General features: G+C 39.8%; 3 protein-coding genes across 5 annotated transcripts in view; 1 reads left to right on the top strand and 2 right to left on the bottom strand.

Annotated features, from left to right (window-relative positions):
• Positions 1 to 3069: 3069 nt before the first annotated feature.
• On the bottom strand, positions 3070 to 6178 carry ccr7 (chemokine (C-C motif) receptor 7). The gene is made up of 3 exons (XM_073469287.1): positions 6110 to 6178; positions 4830 to 4879; positions 3070 to 4515 (listed from the first exon to the last, which is right to left on the bottom strand). The coding sequence occupies exons 1-3, from the start codon at positions 6123 to 6125 to the stop codon at positions 3448 to 3450; spliced, it is 1134 nt and encodes a 377-aa protein (XP_073325388.1). The 5' UTR covers positions 6126 to 6178; the 3' UTR covers positions 3070 to 3447.
• A 1496-nt stretch (positions 6179 to 7674) lies between these two features.
• On the bottom strand, positions 7675 to 19844 carry LOC141003683 (SWI/SNF-related matrix-associated actin-dependent regulator of chromatin subfamily E member 1-like). 3 transcript variants are annotated; one of them, XM_073475107.1, is made up of 11 exons: positions 19613 to 19844; positions 18713 to 18763; positions 18364 to 18407; positions 17933 to 18037; positions 17095 to 17175; positions 16635 to 16766; positions 16248 to 16419; positions 13989 to 14161; positions 13770 to 13871; positions 13058 to 13319; positions 7675 to 8882 (listed from the first exon to the last, which is right to left on the bottom strand). In XM_073475107.1, the coding sequence occupies exons 2-11, from the start codon at positions 18717 to 18719 to the stop codon at positions 8677 to 8679; spliced, it is 1284 nt and encodes a 427-aa protein (XP_073331208.1). In that variant the 5' UTR covers positions 18720 to 18763; positions 19613 to 19844; the 3' UTR covers positions 7675 to 8676. The 3 variants fall into 3 exon arrangements, with proteins under 3 accessions (XP_073331208.1, XP_073331224.1, XP_073331216.1); XM_073475123.1 differs by having other exon boundaries at positions 13058 to 13304; positions 19613 to 19790; XM_073475115.1 differs by having other exon boundaries at positions 17939 to 18037; positions 18713 to 19790.
• A 792-nt stretch (positions 19845 to 20636) lies between these two features.
• LOC141003662 (zinc finger protein Aiolos-like) overlaps positions 20637 to 22385 on the top strand; it is a 36939-nt gene continuing 35190 nt past the window's right edge. The window contains exon 1 of the mRNA XM_073475088.1: positions 20637 to 20677. The gene's annotated coding sequence lies outside the window, so the exon portion shown is untranslated. The remainder of the gene's footprint in view (positions 20678 to 22385) is intronic.

The following is a 22385-nucleotide window of genomic DNA, read 5'->3' as shown; positions in this document are numbered from 1 at the left end:
ACAGTCTGCTGGGAACAACCACAGAAGGAGATACAATGGAGAAGGATCAGTTACAGTGTCACTTACTGGAAAGACACACTCGCTTTCGTCCCTTCTGCAAAACAGGCCCAAGTTTTTTTCCCCTCAGATTCTCATATTCATGGACATTTTTGAGCTTGGCCACTGGTATGCACTGTACATAAAAACCTTTTATGTACATAAAAAAGCTTTTCATTGTTGTTTTCAATGATTAAAGCAACAACATATGCAGCTACCAGCTTTTAATAATAGAAATATTCTTAAATAGAATTGATCGATAATGTTTTTCATTGTAAATGTACATTGTTAGTGATGCTTAGTTAGTTCATCGCTATAAAACTTGATGCTACAATACATTCACTGCACTTGACAACAATTAATAACTTGAAAGTTGTTGTGGCTAATAATAAGCTAAATAAACAGCGTTTGTCCTAGACAGTATATGTTACTCCAGTGTTTCCACATATTTTTCAATTCATGCATTAAACCACACACTGAAGAATGACACAAGCTGAGTGAATTGCTTACTTCAGTGCTGATATCAGCATGAATAACTGCTCAAGATGGGTGTGTCACATAGGGGATGATCAGCTAACACTGTGTCTCCCTCTCCGCGATTGAAGTGAGGTGTGGTGCTCATTGAGTCACCTCTATGACTACTTGTTACTATGACTACACTAGTGTTGTTTTGCTACAACAGCCACAACTTTTAGGGTTAGCGTGGTATTTTCTATAGTCAACAGGCAAAAGGCTGCTTCTTTAAAAAAAAAAATTCAGATCATTTTTTACTCTTGTGAAGCCCGAATGAGTTTCACAAAGCTTCATCTTGGTCAATAACATACTGACCATGCAATGTGAATGCCATATGAGCTGTAATGCAGCTTTTGAGTTATTCACAACTTCATCTGAGAAACTGAGAACATACACGAGGAGCACTATAATTTGCTTTAATCACTTTTTATGTCCCTGCTAAGACTGCTTGACTAACAATACATAAGTTTTAAAACTACATTAAAAATAGACAGGTGGCAGTACAATAAAACTTGAGTATTGTTGATTCAAAGCTTGTAGATTGAATAATATATCTTAAGGTGAGGTAAATAAAGATTGGCTTACCTTATTTTCTTTTGGTCAGGGCTCTGCTGTTGTAATGTTGTTCGGCTCTCACACTCTTTACTGTTTTACTTTGACATTTAGTGTGTTGCATGCTTTTATTAATAAAATCCCAACCCTTTTCCCTGTAAGCCTATCAGCAGTGAGTAACACTAATCCCTGTGGCTCCCACTGATGATGTCATCTTAGCAGTGTAAAGTTTATGGCCGGAGGGGCGGTGTATGAAATAAGATGAGTGGTATGATTTCACCTGTTCTAGTGTAGTGGGACGTCATTCCATAGTATTATTTGTAATGTTCTAGCTTGCATTTACATAGTTAAAACTTCAGCATGGCAAATTATTAGGCTGGTGGGTGCATTTACATTAACAGTAGTACAGTAGTAAGACTTCAAATCAACTAATGCTGTGTGCTGTATTATAATATATCATCCTTTCCAGACTCAGATTAGATTTTTATCACATTTCTCTGATTGTACTGCTGATGTTGGGTTGCAGCTGTAGGATTTTACAAAGCCTGTATGAGTTTATTTATGCTACTAAAAAGTTTACTACCTCTACAAAATTCAATTTCATTTTCAGTCAGCCTGCACACTGTACATTTGTTTAAAGTGAATTCCCTTTATTTCCACACACTCAGTCAAGGACGAGGAAAATTTTGCTGCCTTTCTTTTTCCATAAAATATTAACACAGCCACAGCCTCCGCTGTAGCACTTAACTTACCTCATTAGATTGTTCTTCTTAAACGAGGCCATAAACTTCACTGGCCCTTCGTATTTTTGAAGATATCTATTTTCTCTAGCTGAACAGTCTAGAACTAGAACTTTGAGAAAAGGACGGCTACAGGACACTTGGTGTCCGGAAACCTTGCGGTGAGATTTTTGACAAGTTCTTGTTGTTTGATTTCTGGTTACAGGACAGAGACATTTCTACCTAGAGACTCAAGTAACATCCAGATTTGTTTTGAGTGAGACACTTAAATTCCTCTGGATCTAAGTGCAGCTTTTGAGGTGGATTTCTTGTGAAGTGTGTTTTACTCACATCAAGTTGAATCAGTTTCTAAATGACTAAAGGCTTTTTCAGTTAAAACTGAAAAAAAAAAATTAACATTTCCTGACTGGTTGCTACGATATTTGTATCCCTAGTTGAACTTTGACAAGCATATTAAAGAGGCACTATGTAGTTTGGAGAAGAAATTCAAAGTCAGAATTTTAATATACAATATTAATGAGGTAAAAATACAAACTCATAAATATTTATCTTTTCCATAACTGAACAGACAAGCTGTTCTCAGAGGAAAATGAGGTCCCCAGAGCGCAGTTTGAAGCTAGAAAGGTGGCAGGGTCCGCCACATGTAAACAAAGTAAAATGATATGAAACTGTGTTGTCAGGTAAGGTCAGTTTGTGTATTCTGTTTGTTTAGTCATGAAAACCAAGAGAGTTTGTTTATTTAGTTTGTTTAGGTATAAAACATCAGTCAGTTAAGATCTTTCTCTTCTGATTAAAATTTCTTCCCCAAAACCACACAGTGCACCTTTAAGAAAGTAAACGTTACTTTCACTTAAGATGTGCTAAAATGATATCCTTCTTGTAAATCTAGACTTTTGTCTCCCCCCTCCCCTTGTCTTAACTGTCGTACTGTACTGTACTGTACTGTAGCTTTAGTCGTGCTTATACCTGTATTGTATTTTTAATTACAGTATCTTCTGCTTTAAAGTAAGAAACTATCTCAAATACAGCTTCTGCAAAATTCTGCTGTAAGATTACTAATTCAAACTTGGCAATTGTATAATTGCCTTTTCTGCAGTTCACAGCACTGGCTTTCAGTCAATTTAAGATTTAATTCAAAATTCTTCTCATTACATATAAGCCTTACTTACATAGAACAATTTTTTAAAAGAAGCTTGATGTAATCAGTAATTCTGAAGTCTTGATTCAGTGAATTTAATCTTGTTTATTAATTTTACAATATAGAAAAGAGTAAAAAAAAAAAAAAGCAGTATGTGTCAGTCGTTTGTTCAGTTAGTAAAATCAGGTTAGATATTTTTCATTAACACTGAACTTCTTGAAATTCAACTGTACACTCTTGTACAGTCAATACAAAAATATAACCAAAGCCGAGTTTGATCTGAACTAAAGAGAAAACACAAACAAAGCGACTGAAACAAAAATAACAAAAAAAACCTGCATAACTGTCAATTATATGATAACTTCTGCTATGTACATGGAAATTATATTTTTGTTTAAGACTTTTATCCTGATGTCCAACAGCTGACTGCGAAGGTGTGAATAGGCTGTTATCCGTCCTGAAGGAGCTTTAAGGAGAGAATGTGGTGGTTGTCTCGGTGTCAGTGGCTCCTGAGCTCCTCCTCCTGCCGCAGGTATACCTGAAGAACCTCTCCTGGCTCATGCAGCCCCAGTCCTTTAGCAGTTTCAGGAGGTCATGACGAAACTTCACACCAATGAAGGCATAGACAAAGGGGTTCAGGCAGCACCTCAGGAAGGCCAAACACTGGGTGATATCACTGGCGAAGAGGAGCCTGTTCTCATAGCCGCAGTTGACAGTTCCTCCTTGTGCTGTGAGTACTGTGTTCCAAAATAGGACCAAGTTATAAGGCACTTGGCTGACCAGGAAGACGGTGACCACAGCGAGAATCACCTTGATGGCCTTATTACGTTCAAAGCTACGAGCCTGGCAAAGGGTCTGCACAATGCTGCTGTAACAGAAGCACATGACCAGGAGCGGGAGGACAAAGGCCAAAACTATCTGGCTCGACTGGATGGGAACACGGAGCAGGTCAGCAGAGCTCGAGAAAGTGGTGCATGTGTTGTTAACGATAGCGGTGTACTTTATTTCCGGTATGGAGAAGAGCAGTGCCAACACCCAGATGACAACCGATGACACCTTGCTGAGAAACATTGCTTGGGAGCGGTGGCGGTGAGCGGACACGGCCTTGGCGACGGCGAAGTAGCGGTCCACGCTGATGAAACAGAGAAGCAACATGCTGCTGTAGAGGCTGACCTTGTAAACAGTGTATATGGCCTTGCACACCCACAGGCCCAGCACCCATTCTGCCATAGAGCTCGCTGCCCAGAAGGGGAGAGTAAGAGCAAAGAGCAGATCTGCGAAGGACAGGTTGAGCAGGAACACATCTGTCATGGTCTTGAGACGCTTGAAGTAGAAGAAGGTGAGGATGACCAGTAGGTTTCCTGCCAGGCCCAGAAAGCAGATGATGGAGAAGAAGGTTGGCATGAACCAGAGGCGGAAATGGCGGTTGGAATCTTTCACACAAAGGACAGGAAAGTCGTCGTAATTGATACTGGGGAAGTCATAGTCTTGGTAGTTCACGGTGGTTGTATTGTTTGCTTGCTGAGACAAGCAGGACTGTAATTAAAAGACAGATTAAATCATCAAATAAAAGCAAGTATGAACAATCACATGTACATCAGAAAACTAAGATACCTGCTCTTCACTGAACCCTCCCACCCCCCCACCCCTGACACTTTGTTTTTGGTATACCTTCACCATCAACTTCCTTAGAGGAAATTGTGCTCGAGAGTGGAAGATTGTGGTTAGTTCGTTTCTTCTTGTTTTCACCTCAAAGTGGATACAAACTGCTACAAACATTTGTCAACATCTTGTTATTTTTCATGTCTACAACTGTAATAAGAGGTCCTGCACATGTGTGTTTTTCTTACCTTAACATTCATTAACCATGTCAGCACAGCTGGCAGAAGCTTTCGGAGATCTGAAAAACAGATGGAATTAATTTTCAGAAGATTAGGTGGTGTTACAGTACAACGACAATATCCTTGATAAGTATTTCACTGTGCAGACAATCATTATGTGTGATAGAAGAACCAGTTAAAGGGGGTACTTCGATTAAGTACTGCAGTCGCAACAGATTACAATAGAAGCGTCAAAACTGAGGCAGCAAAAAGCCAAAATATCCTGAATTTACTAGCATGGATTAAACTAAAAAAAAAAGAAATGGAACTGTATCTTACACTATTCATAATGCAACCCATAGCATCTTTCATTAAACACTACCTGCCTGGTAATTGCCTACATCTTTCAAACTGTTTAACCCCAGGTTGTAACCCAGTCTTGCTGTTACTAAGGTGCAGTCTCCAAGCCGAAACTGAGAATCTGGATGACATTATGAGGGTTATTTTCTTAGGCTTCACAAAGATCACACAAGACTTTCTACAAGTGTTTTCACATGCTGAGTAGTACTCCTCACTACTAGTAAACTGACCTGTAAATGGAAAATCAGTGGACTTCCCCATGTCATGTTTTTTTGAGAATGGGGATATTGTCATTCTTATTTTCAGAAGTAATGAGCTTCCTGTTAAAGCGGCGGTAAAGTGGATTCAAATCAGCTCATTGAAAAAAAGGATTAGTTTTGTGTTTTTGTTGAAGCTCACAGTAGTAGTCATTAGTCCCATTCTGTTAAATGTGATTTGTTACCATTTTATTAAAGTGCACCATTAATCAGATAACTTATGTATTGATAAAACTAACTACTATTATTAAGTATTATTATTTAGTAGTGACTGGTTGGCAGATTTGGGCTACATCAAAAATAAGGTTGGCTGATATATGACAACACTTGACTGATTTACAGATACATGAAGTCAACCTCATTAAACGTGTCTGTGGTGCCACGCTGTGTGCACTTTCAATCATTTGGAGCACATTGATGACTAGGGTAAATGTAGCTGATTAAACAGGTTACATACTGTTCTCACTCCCTGGTAGCGAAATACTTGTCATTGATTATTTTGATACCAGAAGTCTACACAGTTACTTTTTTCAGATTTGTGCTTTAGATTATTAAAATTAACTTTTGACTTTTTGACTTGAGCTTATCTTTTTAAACACAATCATTTCGATGGCTTTTTTATATGCATTCATTTAGAACTACTCATGCAACATCCTTTTAACTGTCTTAGTTAAACTCTGATAAGGTACTCACCGCTGACAGAAGTCATGTTGACTGAGAGTAGTACGCTGAAGGTAAAGCCACTCGACACAGATGAGATGAATGTCTGTGTCTGATGGTGGTTTCCCCTTGTTGAAATGAAAAAAAAAATGCCTTACTGAAACTTTTTTTTCTTCAGTGCTTGTGTCATGTGAGAAAACCACACAACTAAAATATGTACAAAAAAGAATCTACTTTTTCAGTAAGTGATACTGCAATGTACTGTTTATTAAAGTAATGTTAGTTACTTTATTAAACTGTTTAGTAATGTTTATTAAAAATGTAAATTAGATAGGTTCAGACTACGATGATGTCTATCATTAGGTAATAATATATAGCTATCAGGCCACCTTGACATTAAAATGTAATATGGAGACCACTGGCCACCGTGACTCACAGATAAAAATATACCCACTTCCTGTTATTCAATCCCTTTACTATTTATCTGTTTTCTGAGGGGCAACATTACATATATACTAAGATTAAAAAATGTATGCCATACCAAATGATTTTGGTAGAATCTACTCTTAAAGACATCTCATGTTTCCATGAAAGGGACTACCTGAGAAGGAGCAGGGGTTGAGGCAGAAAGTCTTGTATGCAAATAGGATATTTCAGGTTTCCTGTTAGGGAAACTATTATTGTTCATAGCCACACACTGCAGTCAATAGGTATTTATCTGACAATTAATAGTGGATAGTGTTCTGTGTATGCAATAGTGCCAAGTTCTGTAGGTTAATATGCATTCATCTTTTTTCAAACACATTGTTCATCAGACTCAGAGTAAACACTGAGTCAACGTATAATGCTACAGTATTTATTAATATTTTAATGTTGACAAGACATCTTGCTTTTTTTAAAGAGATCATTTAGTGTATAGTGGGAGATATTCAGTTGTATTTTCTTTTTCTAGTTGTGATTGTTATGGTCTTATGGACAGTAGATGAGGCCTTGCAAAATTACCCTTTTGCCCACTAGATACAGGATCTGTACAGCTTTCTGCACACCTGTATCTCTGCGGTTGTGGTTTGTAGCTTTCACTTGAGGCAGTGCTAACCACATGGTACAAAACGTGGCAAGTTGCAATGCTGTGGACATCTTTGACATTTAAACTAAAGCACTGTCAAATCTTATCATCAAACCATGTCACAAGAGGCTGCTTCTATTGACAATATCACACATAAAGCTTTAATCACCTGTCAGGTCTGAGTCCTTCAGACTGTGACACTGAATTGTGTTTCATGCACTACTGAACATTCAAGAAGAAAGCTAGTTCTGCACTAAAAAACAGGAAATCAGAACAATTCCCTCTCATCTTACCCACTTCCCTTACCTGTACTGTGCAAAGGACACATGTGCTCTATGCAAGCACTATATGCAACAATGAATGTTTGACACAAGCCTCAGCCAACCTTTATACACTGATTAGATCATTTATGAACCAAAGATTAAAGTTTTGCATTAACCTGTTAAAATCACCTTTATGCATTTTAAATGATGCACATTTGTACCATACCTTTTGATTTATATTAATTTTTACAAAAAAATTAGATTTTCTTTTCAGGGTAGAAAAGTTTATTGGTATAAATATGCAAAAGGAAATTCATTTTAAGACTGCATGTTTATGACTGTTCTTCAAGCTGTTTTACAACATGTAAATCCATGTTTAAGCAAACCTCGTTACACTGTGTACACAATTACGGTACATTTAAAAGTCTGAAAATTGCAATATTGATCATAACACAAATGTTCTAAGCGTACTGCTTTTGATTTGATTGACAGCGAGCAAACTTGAGAACACTGGTAGTTGAGCATTGTACAGCATTGATGATCATATGATATATCTAATGGATGGACTTGGCCAGGCCCAGCACAACCAATGCACAAGTATAATAAAAATGCTTATAATAAATAACAAAAGTAATTACTACTAATGACTACAAACTCCTGAGACAATACTGTCACTGTAATACTGATACAGAGAGTAAACAAATATTCTCCTGCCAAGGAGATGGTCACCCAGCTCCACTCTTCACAAGTATGCAAACTTATTTCAAAACAATTGCAACATGCAAAAATAACAATAAAAGCAACAATGACACTACAATACAAAGGACAACTTTAAATATAACACTGAGCAATGTTTGTTTCATGTGACAGCTTGTTTCATATAGCAAGTCTTAATTTGTGACGATCCGGGAACTGCCAGACATAGTGCTAGAGATATGTATCAATATGTGCTGAAGAGGGCCTGTATGGGTTCTTCGGTGCTTTCACATGGGCTTATGGTGCGCACTTATTTTCGACAGGACCATTGCTTTGTCGGCTTCAAGTGCTTTACATTTCATTCATTTATTTGTATTCAGCGCATGTCTGTGAGTCTTAGGCTTTCAAACTCAACCTAAATGTCATCATTGCCTCAAGCTTGTTAAACACTAAGCCCATCTGAACGCTTTGACAAACTGAGATGATACTGTGCAATATATGTTCTCAGAGGATGATATCAGAGGCTAGCAGATGTAATGACAGCCTTACAATTCACAGACAGTCAGGTGTTGAACTCAGTTGGCTGCTCTTGCTTTGCTCGGCCCCTCTGATGGCTCACTAGTCGGAGCATCTTCCGTCTGAGCAGAGGTGGTCTCTGAGCCTGTGTTACTGTCGCTGGTTCCCTCCTCCATGGCTCCCTCTGGGACGCTCTCCTTGTCCTCTGACGCCCCCTCCTCACTGCCTAGATGAACCTCAGGCTCCTCTGAGGCCTTGGGCTTCCCTGAGTCAAAGAAAAAATGTAAGACATGATGTTAAAAAACAGTCAGGGGGGACTTGAATGTCAGAAGAGCTCATATCTCCCGATGGAATTTAAAAAAAATTCTCTTTGCTGCTCTCCCCACAGTTATCTTTCGTCCTATCTGAATCTTGCAGACAGTTTCCCTTCCGCTATCCTTTTCTGAGGCTCGTATCACTCTTAATACCAAAAAAGACCCCACCCAATGCGCCTCCTATGGGCCTATCTCCCCCTTAAACACGGACGCTAAGATCTTCACTAAGGTCCTCGCTCAGAGACTTGAGAACGTCCTCCCTACATTTATATCTAAAGACCAAAGCTTTGTTAAAAGCAGACACTTCTACTTTAACATACGACGATTTTTTGATATCATCTATTTGGCCTCTGAAAAAGTCCCAAAATGTGTCGTTTCTCACATTTAGTGAGAACATTCAGCATGATCGAAAGCATTTGATCGTGCTAAATGGAACTACTTATTGGATACGTACATGTACTACTTCATGGATTAAGCTGCTATACTCGCATCCCTCAGCCTCAATTCGTACCAACTCCCAGCAGTCTATACTGTTGACTTACAGCGTGGAACCCGGCAGGGGTGCCCTCTGAGCCCCATGCTTTTTGATTTGCCCATTGAATCACTTGTCACAGCGTTTCGTAGTTGTAAGGACATGTCTAGTATTTGGAGAGGCAACACGGAGCATAGGGTTTCACTCTATGCTGACAACCTTTTGCTTTTGTCTTCAACCCAGGTACCTCACTGCCCTCCATTCTGCCAATGCTCAGTCAGTTCAGTCGATTGTCAGGATATAAATTAAATCTCTCAAATTACATCTACAAAAGTGCGCTCTTTCCCATTAATAATGAAGCACGAGCCTTAGACCTCACCAACCTGCCTTTTAAAATTGAAAAAATACGTGGGCATCTCAGTTCCGAAGAACTACAAAGATCTATTCAAAGATAATTTTATTGTTTTGTTAAACCAGATGAAACGAACATTAACACAGTGGTCACCCCTGTCCATGTCTTTTGTGGGGCATATCAACTCATTTAAGACCATCCTACCTACATTTTTTTACCTCTTTCAGGCTTTACTACTCTTTATCCCCAGATCCAACCAACTTGATTCAACTATTTCCTCCTATATACGGCAGCGTAAGCATCCTCGTCTTAACAAGGCCACCTTCAAAAAACCAAGTCTACTGGTGGTCTGGCTCTTCCCAATTTTCATTTCTATTGCTGTTTTACGTTTTGGGCTTTCTTCTAAAGCTAGCCCAACAGCCCCAATTGGGTTGCGATGGAACTACACTCAGATGATAATTCAGTGTTTCCCACACATTAATTTATTTATGGCGGTCCGCCACATATTGATTTTGTTTTTGAAGCCGCGCATCCCGTTCTCACTCACTCAAGACAGCGCACCCATCAGTGAATAACATGATGTTATATACTCCGATACAGTGGATGGCGGTGTGGTTTTTAATCCGCCAGTAAAACCAACGAAGAACAGGAGGAGGACTATTTAACGCAGTTTGATAACTTGACCGTAACTTCCTCTGCAAAGAAGACGGCTGGCCTCATCGTCGAAATCAAGCCCCCACAAAGAGCGCCTGCGACACTACCTGTCAGATGTGGGGACAAGCAACACTGGCACACCGCAGGGAACTGTTCTTTCACCGTTTTTGTTCACCCTCTACACCTCTGACTTCTGCTACAACTCCCGGACATGCCACCTGCAGAAGTTCTCTGACGGACTCTAAGGACTCAACCATACACCTCACTGTCACTTAAAGACTGATTGTTTTTTTGTTCTGTTGTTATTTATTATCTCAGGAACCCTGCACATTGCACATTTGCACAGGCACATTTATTATATATTGCACACGTCATGTACACACAAGGACCATTACTGTATATAGTATGTTTATCTTTACTCTAATAGTTTTTATTATATTTTTATTCAAATTGTTGTTTTATTCTTTCCAATATCTTCTCATTATTGTCTCTATTTTTTTAGACTTACTCTTGTGCTGCTACTTAATTCCCTCTGTACTGCTGTGTTACCTGTGAATTTCTCCAAGGCGGCTCAATGAAGGATCTTATGCATGCATTATAATGCAACATTGTGAAAGACGCGTCTATAAAACGGTAATAAAAGCCGCACAACCCCCACGAAATTACTTGTTTTACTGTCATTGTAAAGTCCGATTCCTGTGTAATTTGTCAATTCCTACATTGGTTACTCACTTCCGCTCCCCTCACTTAAAACTATCAGGAACCTGGGGGTGAAACACTCCTTAAGTTTAGGAAATACTTTGACTTTGAACAGCTTTTCTCTTCTAAACCCGACTGCGTCAAACCATCTTTTCAAACCATCTGCTCAGGACTCTGTTTTTCAAGAATGGCAAAGGAAAGCTATTGTAGGTTTCAAAGATTTGTTTATAGATAACACTTCTGCATTATTTGAGCAGCTCAGCGAAAAATTCAGTCGTCCTAGGTCAAATTTTTTCAGGTATCTGCAAGCAAGACACGCTGTGCTTTCTCACCCAAAGATTCCACTGGATGCATGTGCATTGCGTTGCAGCTCTGGTACGGTTTTGCTCCGTTGTCCGGCAACCCCCCACTGGCTGCGTTTTGAGTCCAGCACGGTGCAGCACCGTCGGACAGCTGGAGTTGCGAGGCCGAGGAGTTCCCGCGATAATTACATAATCACACGCGCCCGCAGTTATAGGTATGTGTTATAAACACAACAACACGAAGTGTTCCCAACCGGATGATTAGAAGAAGAGCTCGTATTTGTCACTTTTTTGAGATTTTTGTGCTGGCGTCAACACGAGTGTTTTATTTTGAAAATGAATCAGATGTTATGTTGTTGTTTCGGTGTCTGACTTCCTGTCTGCTCTGTGCTGAATTTGGCTGAATAGTTGTGTCGCTCTCTGGCATCCGGCAGAAATAGAAGTCCTGCGTATCTGCTCAAGAAGGCTCCGGAGCAGATATGCAACGCAGCGGAGCCAGTGGAAGTAAACACATAGACTAGACTGAAACCTATCAGCTCTGCTGCCATGGCAGAGCCGTGACGGTGTGGAGTCGGACCTGATCTGGTGGAATCTAGGGGTCAGTTGTCCGGTTCGCCTGTATCAGCAGACACAACCATTTTTGATGCGGTCCCTTCTTTAAATCCATCTCACAAAAGGCTTATCTCAGCCCTCTGTGGCATGGTGTCGGACCTCAGGTGTGCCCCCATGGTCAAACTCAGAGCAGCATGGGAGGAGGCCTAAGCATATAGCATATAGAGAGGTTAATTCAACCTCTATATGCTCGTCACTGCTTAATTCAGTTCAAAGTGGTACATAGGGCTCATATTTCAAAAGCCAAGTTATCTTGCATGTATCCTGAGGTTAGTCCCCACTGTGGTAAATGCAAAAGTGCTGAAGCCTCCCTCATCTATATGTACCAGTCATGCCTCAGCCTTAACAAGTATTAGATGGAGATCTTTCACACTCTAGCTCAGGTATTACAGTGAATGTCAAATTGGAACCAAACCCTCTGGCTCTGTTTGGGGTCACTGGGGGGGGGGAGACGCAGTTAATTGTGGAAAAACGACATACTTTATCCTTTGTTTCCCTTCTGGCTCGGCAATCCTGCTCAGGTGGAGGGACACTGTCCCACCCACTCACACACAGTGGTTGGCGGACATCATTTCCTGCTTAAAACTTGGAAAATCAGATACTCACTCCAATATTCGAACCGGAAATTCCAGGAAGCATTCCAGACCCTGTAAATGCTTCATTTTTAGTGCAGCTTAACTACATTACACACTTTTTACTCATTCACCGCAAGTTCTTGGTGTGGCAGGTAGATATTTGTATGTATGGCTCATTGGCAGTGACTGGGGAGGGATTGTTTTATTGTTTGTTTTATATACAGTATATATAAAGTACATCCTTTGGTTTGTTTTATTTTGTTTATGTTCATTGACATTCTGTTTAAATGTTGACATTGGTGTCAGCTGCTGTTACTCTATACTCACACTTGTTTCACATTTCTCTTCAATGACTGAACAGCACTGCACATGTGTTATGCCCTTACCTTCATAAAAAACAAAGAAAGAAAGAAAAACAGTAATATAGCAGAAGGTACAAATAATGTCCAGTACTGCTCACCTGGTGTGTCTGTGGTGCTGGATTCTGTGTCCTCTCCTTCCTTGTTGCTACTTTCACTAAGAGAGTTTTGCTGGGACTTGTTGCCATGTGTTGCACAAATGTGTTTTTCTTCCTCTGCTAAGACACAGGTGGGGGCCTCTCTTGCACCTCGGTCTCCTGCATCCTTCTCTCGTTCTGCCATCCGTTTGCGGGCTGCCTCTTCTGCTGCAGCAATCTCTGCAGAAATCTTCTCCATGTCCACTTCCACCTTCATACAACACAGCTTAAGAGGACAGTTATGGGGGATTTAATGTAGAAAGGTAAAAACAACTGCTGCACTCTGAGCATGCTTTAATTCAAATTTTTTACACTTTAGTGCACTGAATGAGCACATATTTCTGTTCTTAACTACAATGTCATTAAGTGAATGGATACTTTAAGAAGCTCTGTAACAGGATAAATGGCGCCATCTGTTGTGCACAGCAGACAGTGCATTCAAATGCACAGTGCTGCATCTCATTTCAGAACAACAGTTATTATGGGGGCTACAAATTGTAAACGATGACAGATATATGATTGCCAGAACATGTGGATGGAGTTAGCAGCAGCTGGTGGCTGTAAGGCAGGCGTAGGCTGGCACATAACCAGAGCTGCACACGGTACAGCCACACATGAAAAATTAAGCTTGCGTGCGAGTAAGCAATGACCAAACTCCATGTAAAAGATGCCATACCCTTTTGAGCTCATTTGTAAACGACTCTGTGGCATCGATGAATTTTCTTTTCTTGTCCTGGTGTCGGTCTTCAATCTGAAGCAACTCTGCCTCCAACTTTCTCTGTCATAAAAGACACACAGACACCATAGTCATTACATTATTAACCCACTAAAACACAAAGGTTTCTGCTAAATGCCACCGTTACGTGAACATTAGATGACCATAACTTGATCATACCTGATGAACCATTAAAGACTGGACCTGGCGTTTCAGGACCTGCATGCGAGCAGTGGTAACAACTGAGCGCACATCTGGGACTACGCTCTCACTCAGGATCTCACTGATCAGACGGTGGTTGCGTTGGAAACGAGATGCAGCTGAGTGCTTTATAGAAAACCCGTCGTCGTAATCTGAAGACATGAAAATCATCTGAGTTGTTAGTACTGTCTAAGGAAATATACTTTTACACACCTGTCAAAAGGCAAAGAGCAGAGAGTCATCAACACTGAGTATGAAAGCCTTCTGCAAACTATGGCACAAATAATACAAAACATATGATGCAAATACTGCTGTATCAAGACACTATAAACAAGAGAGGATATTGCTCAATATTTATATACAGAGTTAAAGTTAAGTATAGACCATTATGTCAAAATACATCCTTAAGCAAAGCGGAACCGTTATTGTTAGGTGAATTGGACAAGCGGTTAATTACAACCCACTGTATGTGGACAGATGTAGTCTGCAATTTTCATTCGTCAGCAAATGTTCTTCTTTGTCTTAAATGTACACTCCTTTGCCATTTAAATACAGGACGATGGTGCAGGAAAGTAAAATCCAAATACAGTCAATCTACAGTGCCTTGAGACAATAATCGCCCCAGTTACTTTTTCCACACTAAAGAATTAAGTCCAGATGGATTCAAATTGCATGTACATATATATATATATATATATATATATATATATATATGTATATATATATATATATATATATATATATATATATATATATATATATATATATATATATATATATATATCATGTATTTATATTCACTTATTTATTTATTGTTATTATTTTTTATTAATTTTATTGATGCATTCAGCATAAAATTCAAAACTAGAACATCTTTAACAGTGATTATAGATTTGGATCTGCCTGAATTTGAGAAGCATCGTCTATGTTTGAAGTATCAGTTTAAACCAATCCTCAAGTCACTAAACAGATTTTTAATACTATCATATACACGGCACTCTTTTGGCTTTGTTGCGGCTAAACTCAGCTAAACCCTTTGTGTGATGAAACAAGAGCTCAAAGTGGATATCACCTGAACCTATGGGTGCTGTGCACACGTGTGCACAATTGAAACTTTCCAGAGAGCAGAAATGAATCTCATCTGCCATTTTGAAAGTATTAAAGGTGCTCACACAGGTCGTCTGACACCAAACAGGAAACAGTCAGAGAAGGTTATACATTCTGAAGATAGTTTATGAGAATGAAGCTTCTCTTATGTTCACAAATTCACAATTCAGCAGGATTCATGTAATTTCAGGTTATTTTGCACGACAGAATGAAAGTAAAACAATGGTGCCTCCTGAATTTCCAATATTGCCTTGATTACATTACAAACATAAACTTTCAGCAAATATAGTTAATTTAGTTTTCCTAGTTAGTTCTACTGCCAAAAATAATCAACATACAGACTTCTCACAAATGCATTTTAAAACCGAACATGACAGATCTGTCCTTCGCTTTAGACTTTATGTCTCTAGCAGGCACTTTATCTCTGCAAGCTGCTTTGATACTGTTGAGATTGGGAGACATGGGGATATGACAGCAGCTTAGAGTCAAATTTTTGACAGACTTTATATATTACTAAAGCACAATCTCTGAATGTGCAGCCACCAGGAGAGTTAAATCTTATTTAATCGTTGACGTACGTGCAGTCTGTTGAGAACATAACCCACTGGGATACCAGCTCTGACATTTTTATGGTCTGGGGTGTTTCTAAATAGCAATTGGTTTTATCTGTAGTTTTCCTGTACATCATTATCTTCCACTGTAACCCAGCCAGACACCAGACAAGCATCATTTCCTTGAGGTGGGTGTAACTCTAACGTCTTCTTCTGGCTTTTGTGTCTAACGTGTGTGTGTGTGTGTGTGCGCGCGCGCGCAAGTCTTTAAAACAACAGAGAAAAGAATGTAAATTTTGCAATTATGTCTTAACCAATGGCAAGAATATCTACAAAATGTAAACAGTTGTGCAAAACAAAGACAAATGTTGTTTCGTTTTGCAGCTTAAAGGCAGAAATGGCATTTCAAAGGCAGCATTACCAAAAATGTGGATGGTTGTAGCAGTGTAGGAGGAGGGGAAAAGATAACAGTCTCTGGGTGTGCGGACTGGTAGCTCTGTGTGGTCGTGCTACAGTAATTACAGCTCTGTCACAGTGCTCTAAACCTTGGGAGACAAAGCATTTAGCTGAGTGGCCTTACCATCTGGATCATCCGCTGGCTGAATGCTCATGTAAGGCTCTCCCTTGTCCAATCTGGACTGCCTCTGGCGGCTCTCCTCTTCCAGAGCTGCCTCGGCCCGGCTTTTTGCGTTGACATAGGCCAGGTAGGCTGGCGAATTGTGATAGGCCTTCATGCTCTCATTATACTCAATCTACGGTGGAAAAGATGACAGGAATGACGAGGAAACAGAGAAGACACTACATGTGGACCCTTGTTCAATCAACTAGGACAACATAAGGAAAGAGGTTTATTGAGGACTGTTAGGAAGGAAGGAAGGATGACTGGAGGGACCCACAACTCTGGGAGACACATCTAATGGTCACCCATCAGAAAAACCCCATGAACACCCCTTGTAAAACAACCAACCTTCTCTGCTTCGTAGTCATTCAAATAATCCTGTTTCTCCTCATCAGTGAGGTCCCTCCACATGCCACCGATTATCTTCCCAATTTCCCATAGCTTCAGATCAGGATTGGAGGCTTTTACTTGATCCCAAACCTGGTGATGAGAACCAGACATGGGTGTGGGGTTGGGTTGGGTTGGAGGGGCATTAAGTGGTTATCTCTTTGCAGAGAGGTCACAAACCAGAGGAGGCCGTGTGCTTTAAGCTCCATCTCCAAGTTGATAAATCCCACTATGTGGTGTGGACAGTCCTAGCTAAGTCTTGGCTTAATATGGCTTCACACCTAAACAACTAGTAGTGTCTCAAACAAAATGTACGTCTTACTTACTCTGAGCTGATAGAATATCTTAAAAGCAAACATCCCTGTCTTCCAACAGAGCACATGATGATGCAAAAGGTAGCAATTATACACTGTGCACTTACCTTCCGACTATATCTCATATATGGCATCAATGGCTTATCAGGTGGCTTGGGTGGCTTTGGGATATTTATTCCAGAGGAATTCTGGTAAACAAAGAAAAGTCACCTTAAGGCATGGCTGCTGTTGAGTGATCAGACAACCATTCAAACACTCTTGCTAAGCTAGGCAAAGAACACCTTGTGAAACTATGTGCATGCATAGTTAGCTATTTTGGTATAAAGCTATATATAAATCAAAAATGAGACTTGGAATCAAATACAATATGCATCAAAGTAAATTTGTGTCACTGAAATTAACATAATTTAATTAATGTCAGTTTGAGGCAGGAACCCCACAGAGTACAATGGAATAGCACTGACTGTGAAAAAAACACAAAAATCTCACTTAAGCAGAGATTTGCCCATAATGCCATTATCAGAATCAGCCAACCACAGCTTGCATGCAGTGACTAAATTACTGCTCAGCAGCCAGAGCCATGCTGAGCTTCAAGTTTGTAATACCATGGCAACACTGATGGCATGGGTTACTTAGGCTGTCAGAAATGCAGACTTTGAAAGGCAGGTGGTATTTGAATACACACAGATGGACTTTTGGCCAGTCTGCACTGTGATGGAGGTAGCAGAGGGAGTTTGGAATGACACTCATTTCAGATTCAGTCTCAGTCATGGATTGATGTTAGGCTTCTTCTACTGACTATTCTGCAGTATCTGAATCTGAAAAGCTCCAATGCAACTGGTGCTTGCTAGGTGTATCAGTGTCTCACTTTGCCAAACTTAACTTATGGATTTTATTTTCTCCACATTTTCAGTCACCTAGTTTACTCTATGTTAATATTCATACCGTTACCCGACTGTTGCTGCTTTGGCTCCCTCCCAGTCTGTAGTTGTTGTAGGCAAGGTGGCTGTATGGGTTGTACCCCACAAACCCGGCAGTGTTGGGCATTTGCTGATGGAAACAAATGAGACAGAAAGACGAATGAGAAATGACATAAAAGAAGGAGTAGGGGGTGCAAATAAATGACAAAGCTGGGAAATGCAAAATAAAGAAACTTGCATTCATGCTAGGGCTATAAGAAAATGATCTCTTCAGAAGCAGTGGTGTATAAGCACATCAGTTTGTGTTAATAACGGTTGCGGATTCAACCAAAAAGCTGATCTTTTTGAAGAATATATTCTTCTAAAGCACCTGCTGTACTAAATTTAAGTCTCCAAACAGCAACATTAACTGAACTTTGGGTACCGGGTAACATTTGGTGCAGCAGTGATACTTACAGTTGTAGGGGCAGGGGGAGGGGGAGGGGCATAAGATGGTCTCTCTGTTGTGAAACAAAAGGTCCAGATCAAACTCCAGCCTTGTTCAAGTGAACCAACAGACAGTTTCCAGTCCTCTAGCTTATTTAACCCTTAAGGTTACCAAGCTTTCTTTCTATATGAAATAAAACCATCAATAACAAGCTAGGCCTATATCAACGGGATTCTCTTTTAACCACTAATACACTTGTGTTATTGCAGTGTTATGGTTATATGGATTGCTATATGGATTGGTTATATATTATGCATTTTGATACCATCACCTACAAAGAGTTTAATATGACAACTAACGCAAACACTCCCTTCTTACTTGACATCTTTGTAGTGAGGAGTGGGTATCAGTCTACCCCGGTCATTGGCTCTGCAATAAACACATTGAGAGTGGGACAGAGGTCATTGTCGTATTGATGAGATTAGTGGTGTTGACAGGGTGGTTCATACATCGCACAAAACAAAGAGATGCCGATGATGGATATCAGACGACAGGGCTGGCTAACGCTGGTTTGCATTCGATGTTACCTTAGCTTAGAGCTAGCTTAACGTGAACACTGAGTCCAGGAAGACTGCTGGATATAACGTAAAGCCATTTCATGTTTGCAAAAGAAGTGGCATCAATAACAGCGCTGATTTGCTTCAGGTTGCATTAACTGCCAAAGGAATTATGATTATGTGTTTGGTAAAACAGGTGAAATAGCACTGGTAGTTGATTTTAGGACGGGCTGGTTTCCACCGTCCTTCTACCCATCTCGTGCTACACCTATGCGGGATCAAAGAAAAGTAACGCTAACTTAGCTAGCAAGCTAGCAATAGCATGCTAACGTAGATACAGTCATTTTGTGTTTGTTCAAAGCTAGTTATTCTCTTCAAGAGCGGACGCCAGTATAAACGGAGCGTTGGTTAACGTCCATGACTTAACGCTACTTGTAATTACACTGTTAGGACAGTAGACATATGTTAATAACGCAGTGTGGTTAGCCTGGCTCATCAGCTTCATTAACGTTAAGGTTAGATGGTCTGAATAACCAGCAGGCTGACGGCTAGCTGGCTGCGTAGCTTAGCTGCCTAAGCTAAATGAAAAGAAAAATGACATCTGTGAGACATTAGCATGCAACGTTAAGTCAGACCAACGCATCTAGAGATATACAAATTCCCATAGATTCTGATGGTGACAAGCAAGCATGTATACTGAAGTGTTGGCCAGAAAACTCACCCTAAAACCTTTAGTCCAAACCACAGAATGTACGTTGTGACTTTGACAGGGAGGGCTAACCACCTAGCTCAGAGAAACAGTCCCCACAATAAACGAATGAAATGGGGTCCACTCATAAGATTCCTGCAGAATCTTCCAGAATTGCACCCCCACCCTCTCCTCATTACAGCTGTTCCTCGCTGCGATGCTGATGCTCATCGCGCTCAGCTGTCACTGCTGCAGAAACATCTTCATTCTGGAGAGGAGTCAGAGAGAAGGAGCCGGCGTCAACACAGCGCAGCGAAATAGGATGTCACATTTTACCTCCATGGCTTCATCTTGAAGTTGCAGATGTAATTATTATAAGACTTGTCAGAGACACAATGTAGCCTGTTTCTTTTGAGTTGTGTTTTGGGGTTAGCTGACCTGCATAGTTACCCTGACTGCAAAATTCAAGAAAAAATCCAAAAAATCCTGTGCCATGTCAGCCCAGTTTACATCCATTCTTGTTTATAACAAGATGATAATCTCAGGCTTTATTAATACAAAACAGTTTAAATGATTTATTATGTCACCATAACGTAAGTTGCATTATGAACACTTCACAAGCTACTAGCTTATGAGAAAATCAAGGTTGCCCTATTCACCGCTCCCTTGTTTTGAGAACTGAAATACTTTGCATTCTTGTTCACATTGTTCAACAGGCGCCCAGGTCAACAGATGTAATAGTGTGTTCCCTAAAGATAACAGTCCAAAGCCTGTAGGATTTAGCCTACATCTCTGTCCATTCAACCTGAGTAGTACTTGTTTTGGATTTGTTAATTGATTGTGTTCATTGTTACCCTGTTACTTTCTGTTTACACTACACACTTTAGAGCTTATTCTATTTCTGCTTGACCTGCCTCCTGTATAATATGCATACAGACACTGTTGTGATCTCACCTGCAGGTGTGGTGCTTCGTCCTCTTTTCATGCATTAGACAATGGCCGGAAAGCTGGATGGATGGAATGGGGGAGCACATTCTACACAAGGCATGGCCAGGACCTTGTTTAGCATTGGACACCTGTGATGGAGTGCATCTGAAGGTAGGGTGAAGGTCACATGCCTCCTGTAAGCTACTGTGCAGGCTTAGCACAGACACTCACACAGGGCCTCCCAGGCACAGCTGTGGGATTGTGGATGCCCAGAGGCAGAACAGGTCCTGTGACATTTTGAATCAGTCATAGGGAAACCCGTAAAGCTGTTCTTGTGATGCAGATTCAGACCCACTTCTTAAGCCTGTAGAGCTCTCCAAAATAGACTCAGGCAGTGGAACTAAGCAGACTTGAAAGTTTACTCTGGTGGTAGACGGTGGAGGTATTTTTAGACGGTATTTTTTAGTCAGATTATTATGATGTATCCTGTCTGTCTAACCAGCATTCACAATAGAAACATCTGTACATTATTTCAATGTTTTAAAACATTTTAAAATATATGTAAAAAAAAGAGATTGACATTGCAGATGACATTGTCCTGCTGACTTGGTTAGGTTAATAAATTCATAAAAGTCGCCTGTAAATGTTTCGTTTCCTGCCTTCGGCTTGGAGGCAACGACTTGACTAGTCTTTTATTCAAAGGTTTATTTCCTATATGATTGTAGCACATTATCTGGAGCTGCTGTGGTTACTTTTAGCTGACTCTGAGCTCAGAGGACAATGATGAACTTCACTTGGCTAACAAACCACGTGTAAGCATTTAGAAATAAGCACAAATCAGTGCTTCCTCTAATAACACTACTGCTAGCATTGCTACAGCTACCTCGTCTAGAACCAAGCCAAATACTGGATTTTTGAGGCAGATACCAATATTTGAGCATTTTACATTCTTATGACAATATGTCCTCACATTACATAAACTATTATTTTTGATAAGGATCTGTAATGTAGATATTCAATATTTCTCTTTAAATTTTACTTTTAAAAGATAAAATTTCATCAAAGTCAAACAGCAAATACAGCAGTGAGTTTTAAACACTGAGCTTGAAGTTATAGCAGTAAGGTTTGATAGAGCTCGACAGATACTGGATTTTTGGGGCCAATGCTGATACCATTATTAGGGAGTAAAAAATTCCAATATCAATATAAATGCCGAAATTGTTAAATACACAGAATATGTACACAATTGCAATGATCCCTCAAATGTGACAAATGTAAAGGAGGCAGTATATTTTACAATTTAACAATAAACTTTTTCTAAAATAGCATCAGTGGATTAAAACAGTAAACTTCACTGGGAATTTAATAATTATAAGTTACCCCAGCATCTTTTTCTTGATTATGTTCTGTCAAAAATACCGTTTTTTACATCAGCACATATCGGACAACATAAATGCCGATACCGATATATATGTGATAGGCCGTTATCAGCCGCGCAGTAGATCGATCAGGCTCGAGTTTTGAAAGATAAGCTAAGTTAGTTACCCTAGTAATAACTGAAAACAACAACACAGACACATCAAAAATGTATTGCAGTGTAGATAAGATAAATAGGACTCTAATACCTAAAAAAAAAATCCGACATCAAAACTGAAAATAAGAATACACTATAAACATTAAAGAAGTGTGGGCATGAAGGGTTAATGGTCACAAATTACTAGTTCATCTTTCTGTACTAATTAATTCTTCATTTATCGGTACTGTTTTTTATTTTTGTTTCTGTGACACAGGCTGCTGTAAAGGAAAACATCTTCCAACCATTATTCATGTCAACACATTAAACTTTAGTCAACACCGCCTTTTAAAACTATCTTTCATA

This window comes from Pagrus major, chromosome 1 (genome assembly GCF_040436345.1).
Source record: "Pagrus major chromosome 1, Pma_NU_1.0".
Classification (NCBI taxonomy): Eukaryota; Metazoa; Chordata; class Actinopteri; order Spariformes; family Sparidae; genus Pagrus; species Pagrus major.
This window is presented reverse-complemented; position numbering and strand designations above follow the sequence as displayed.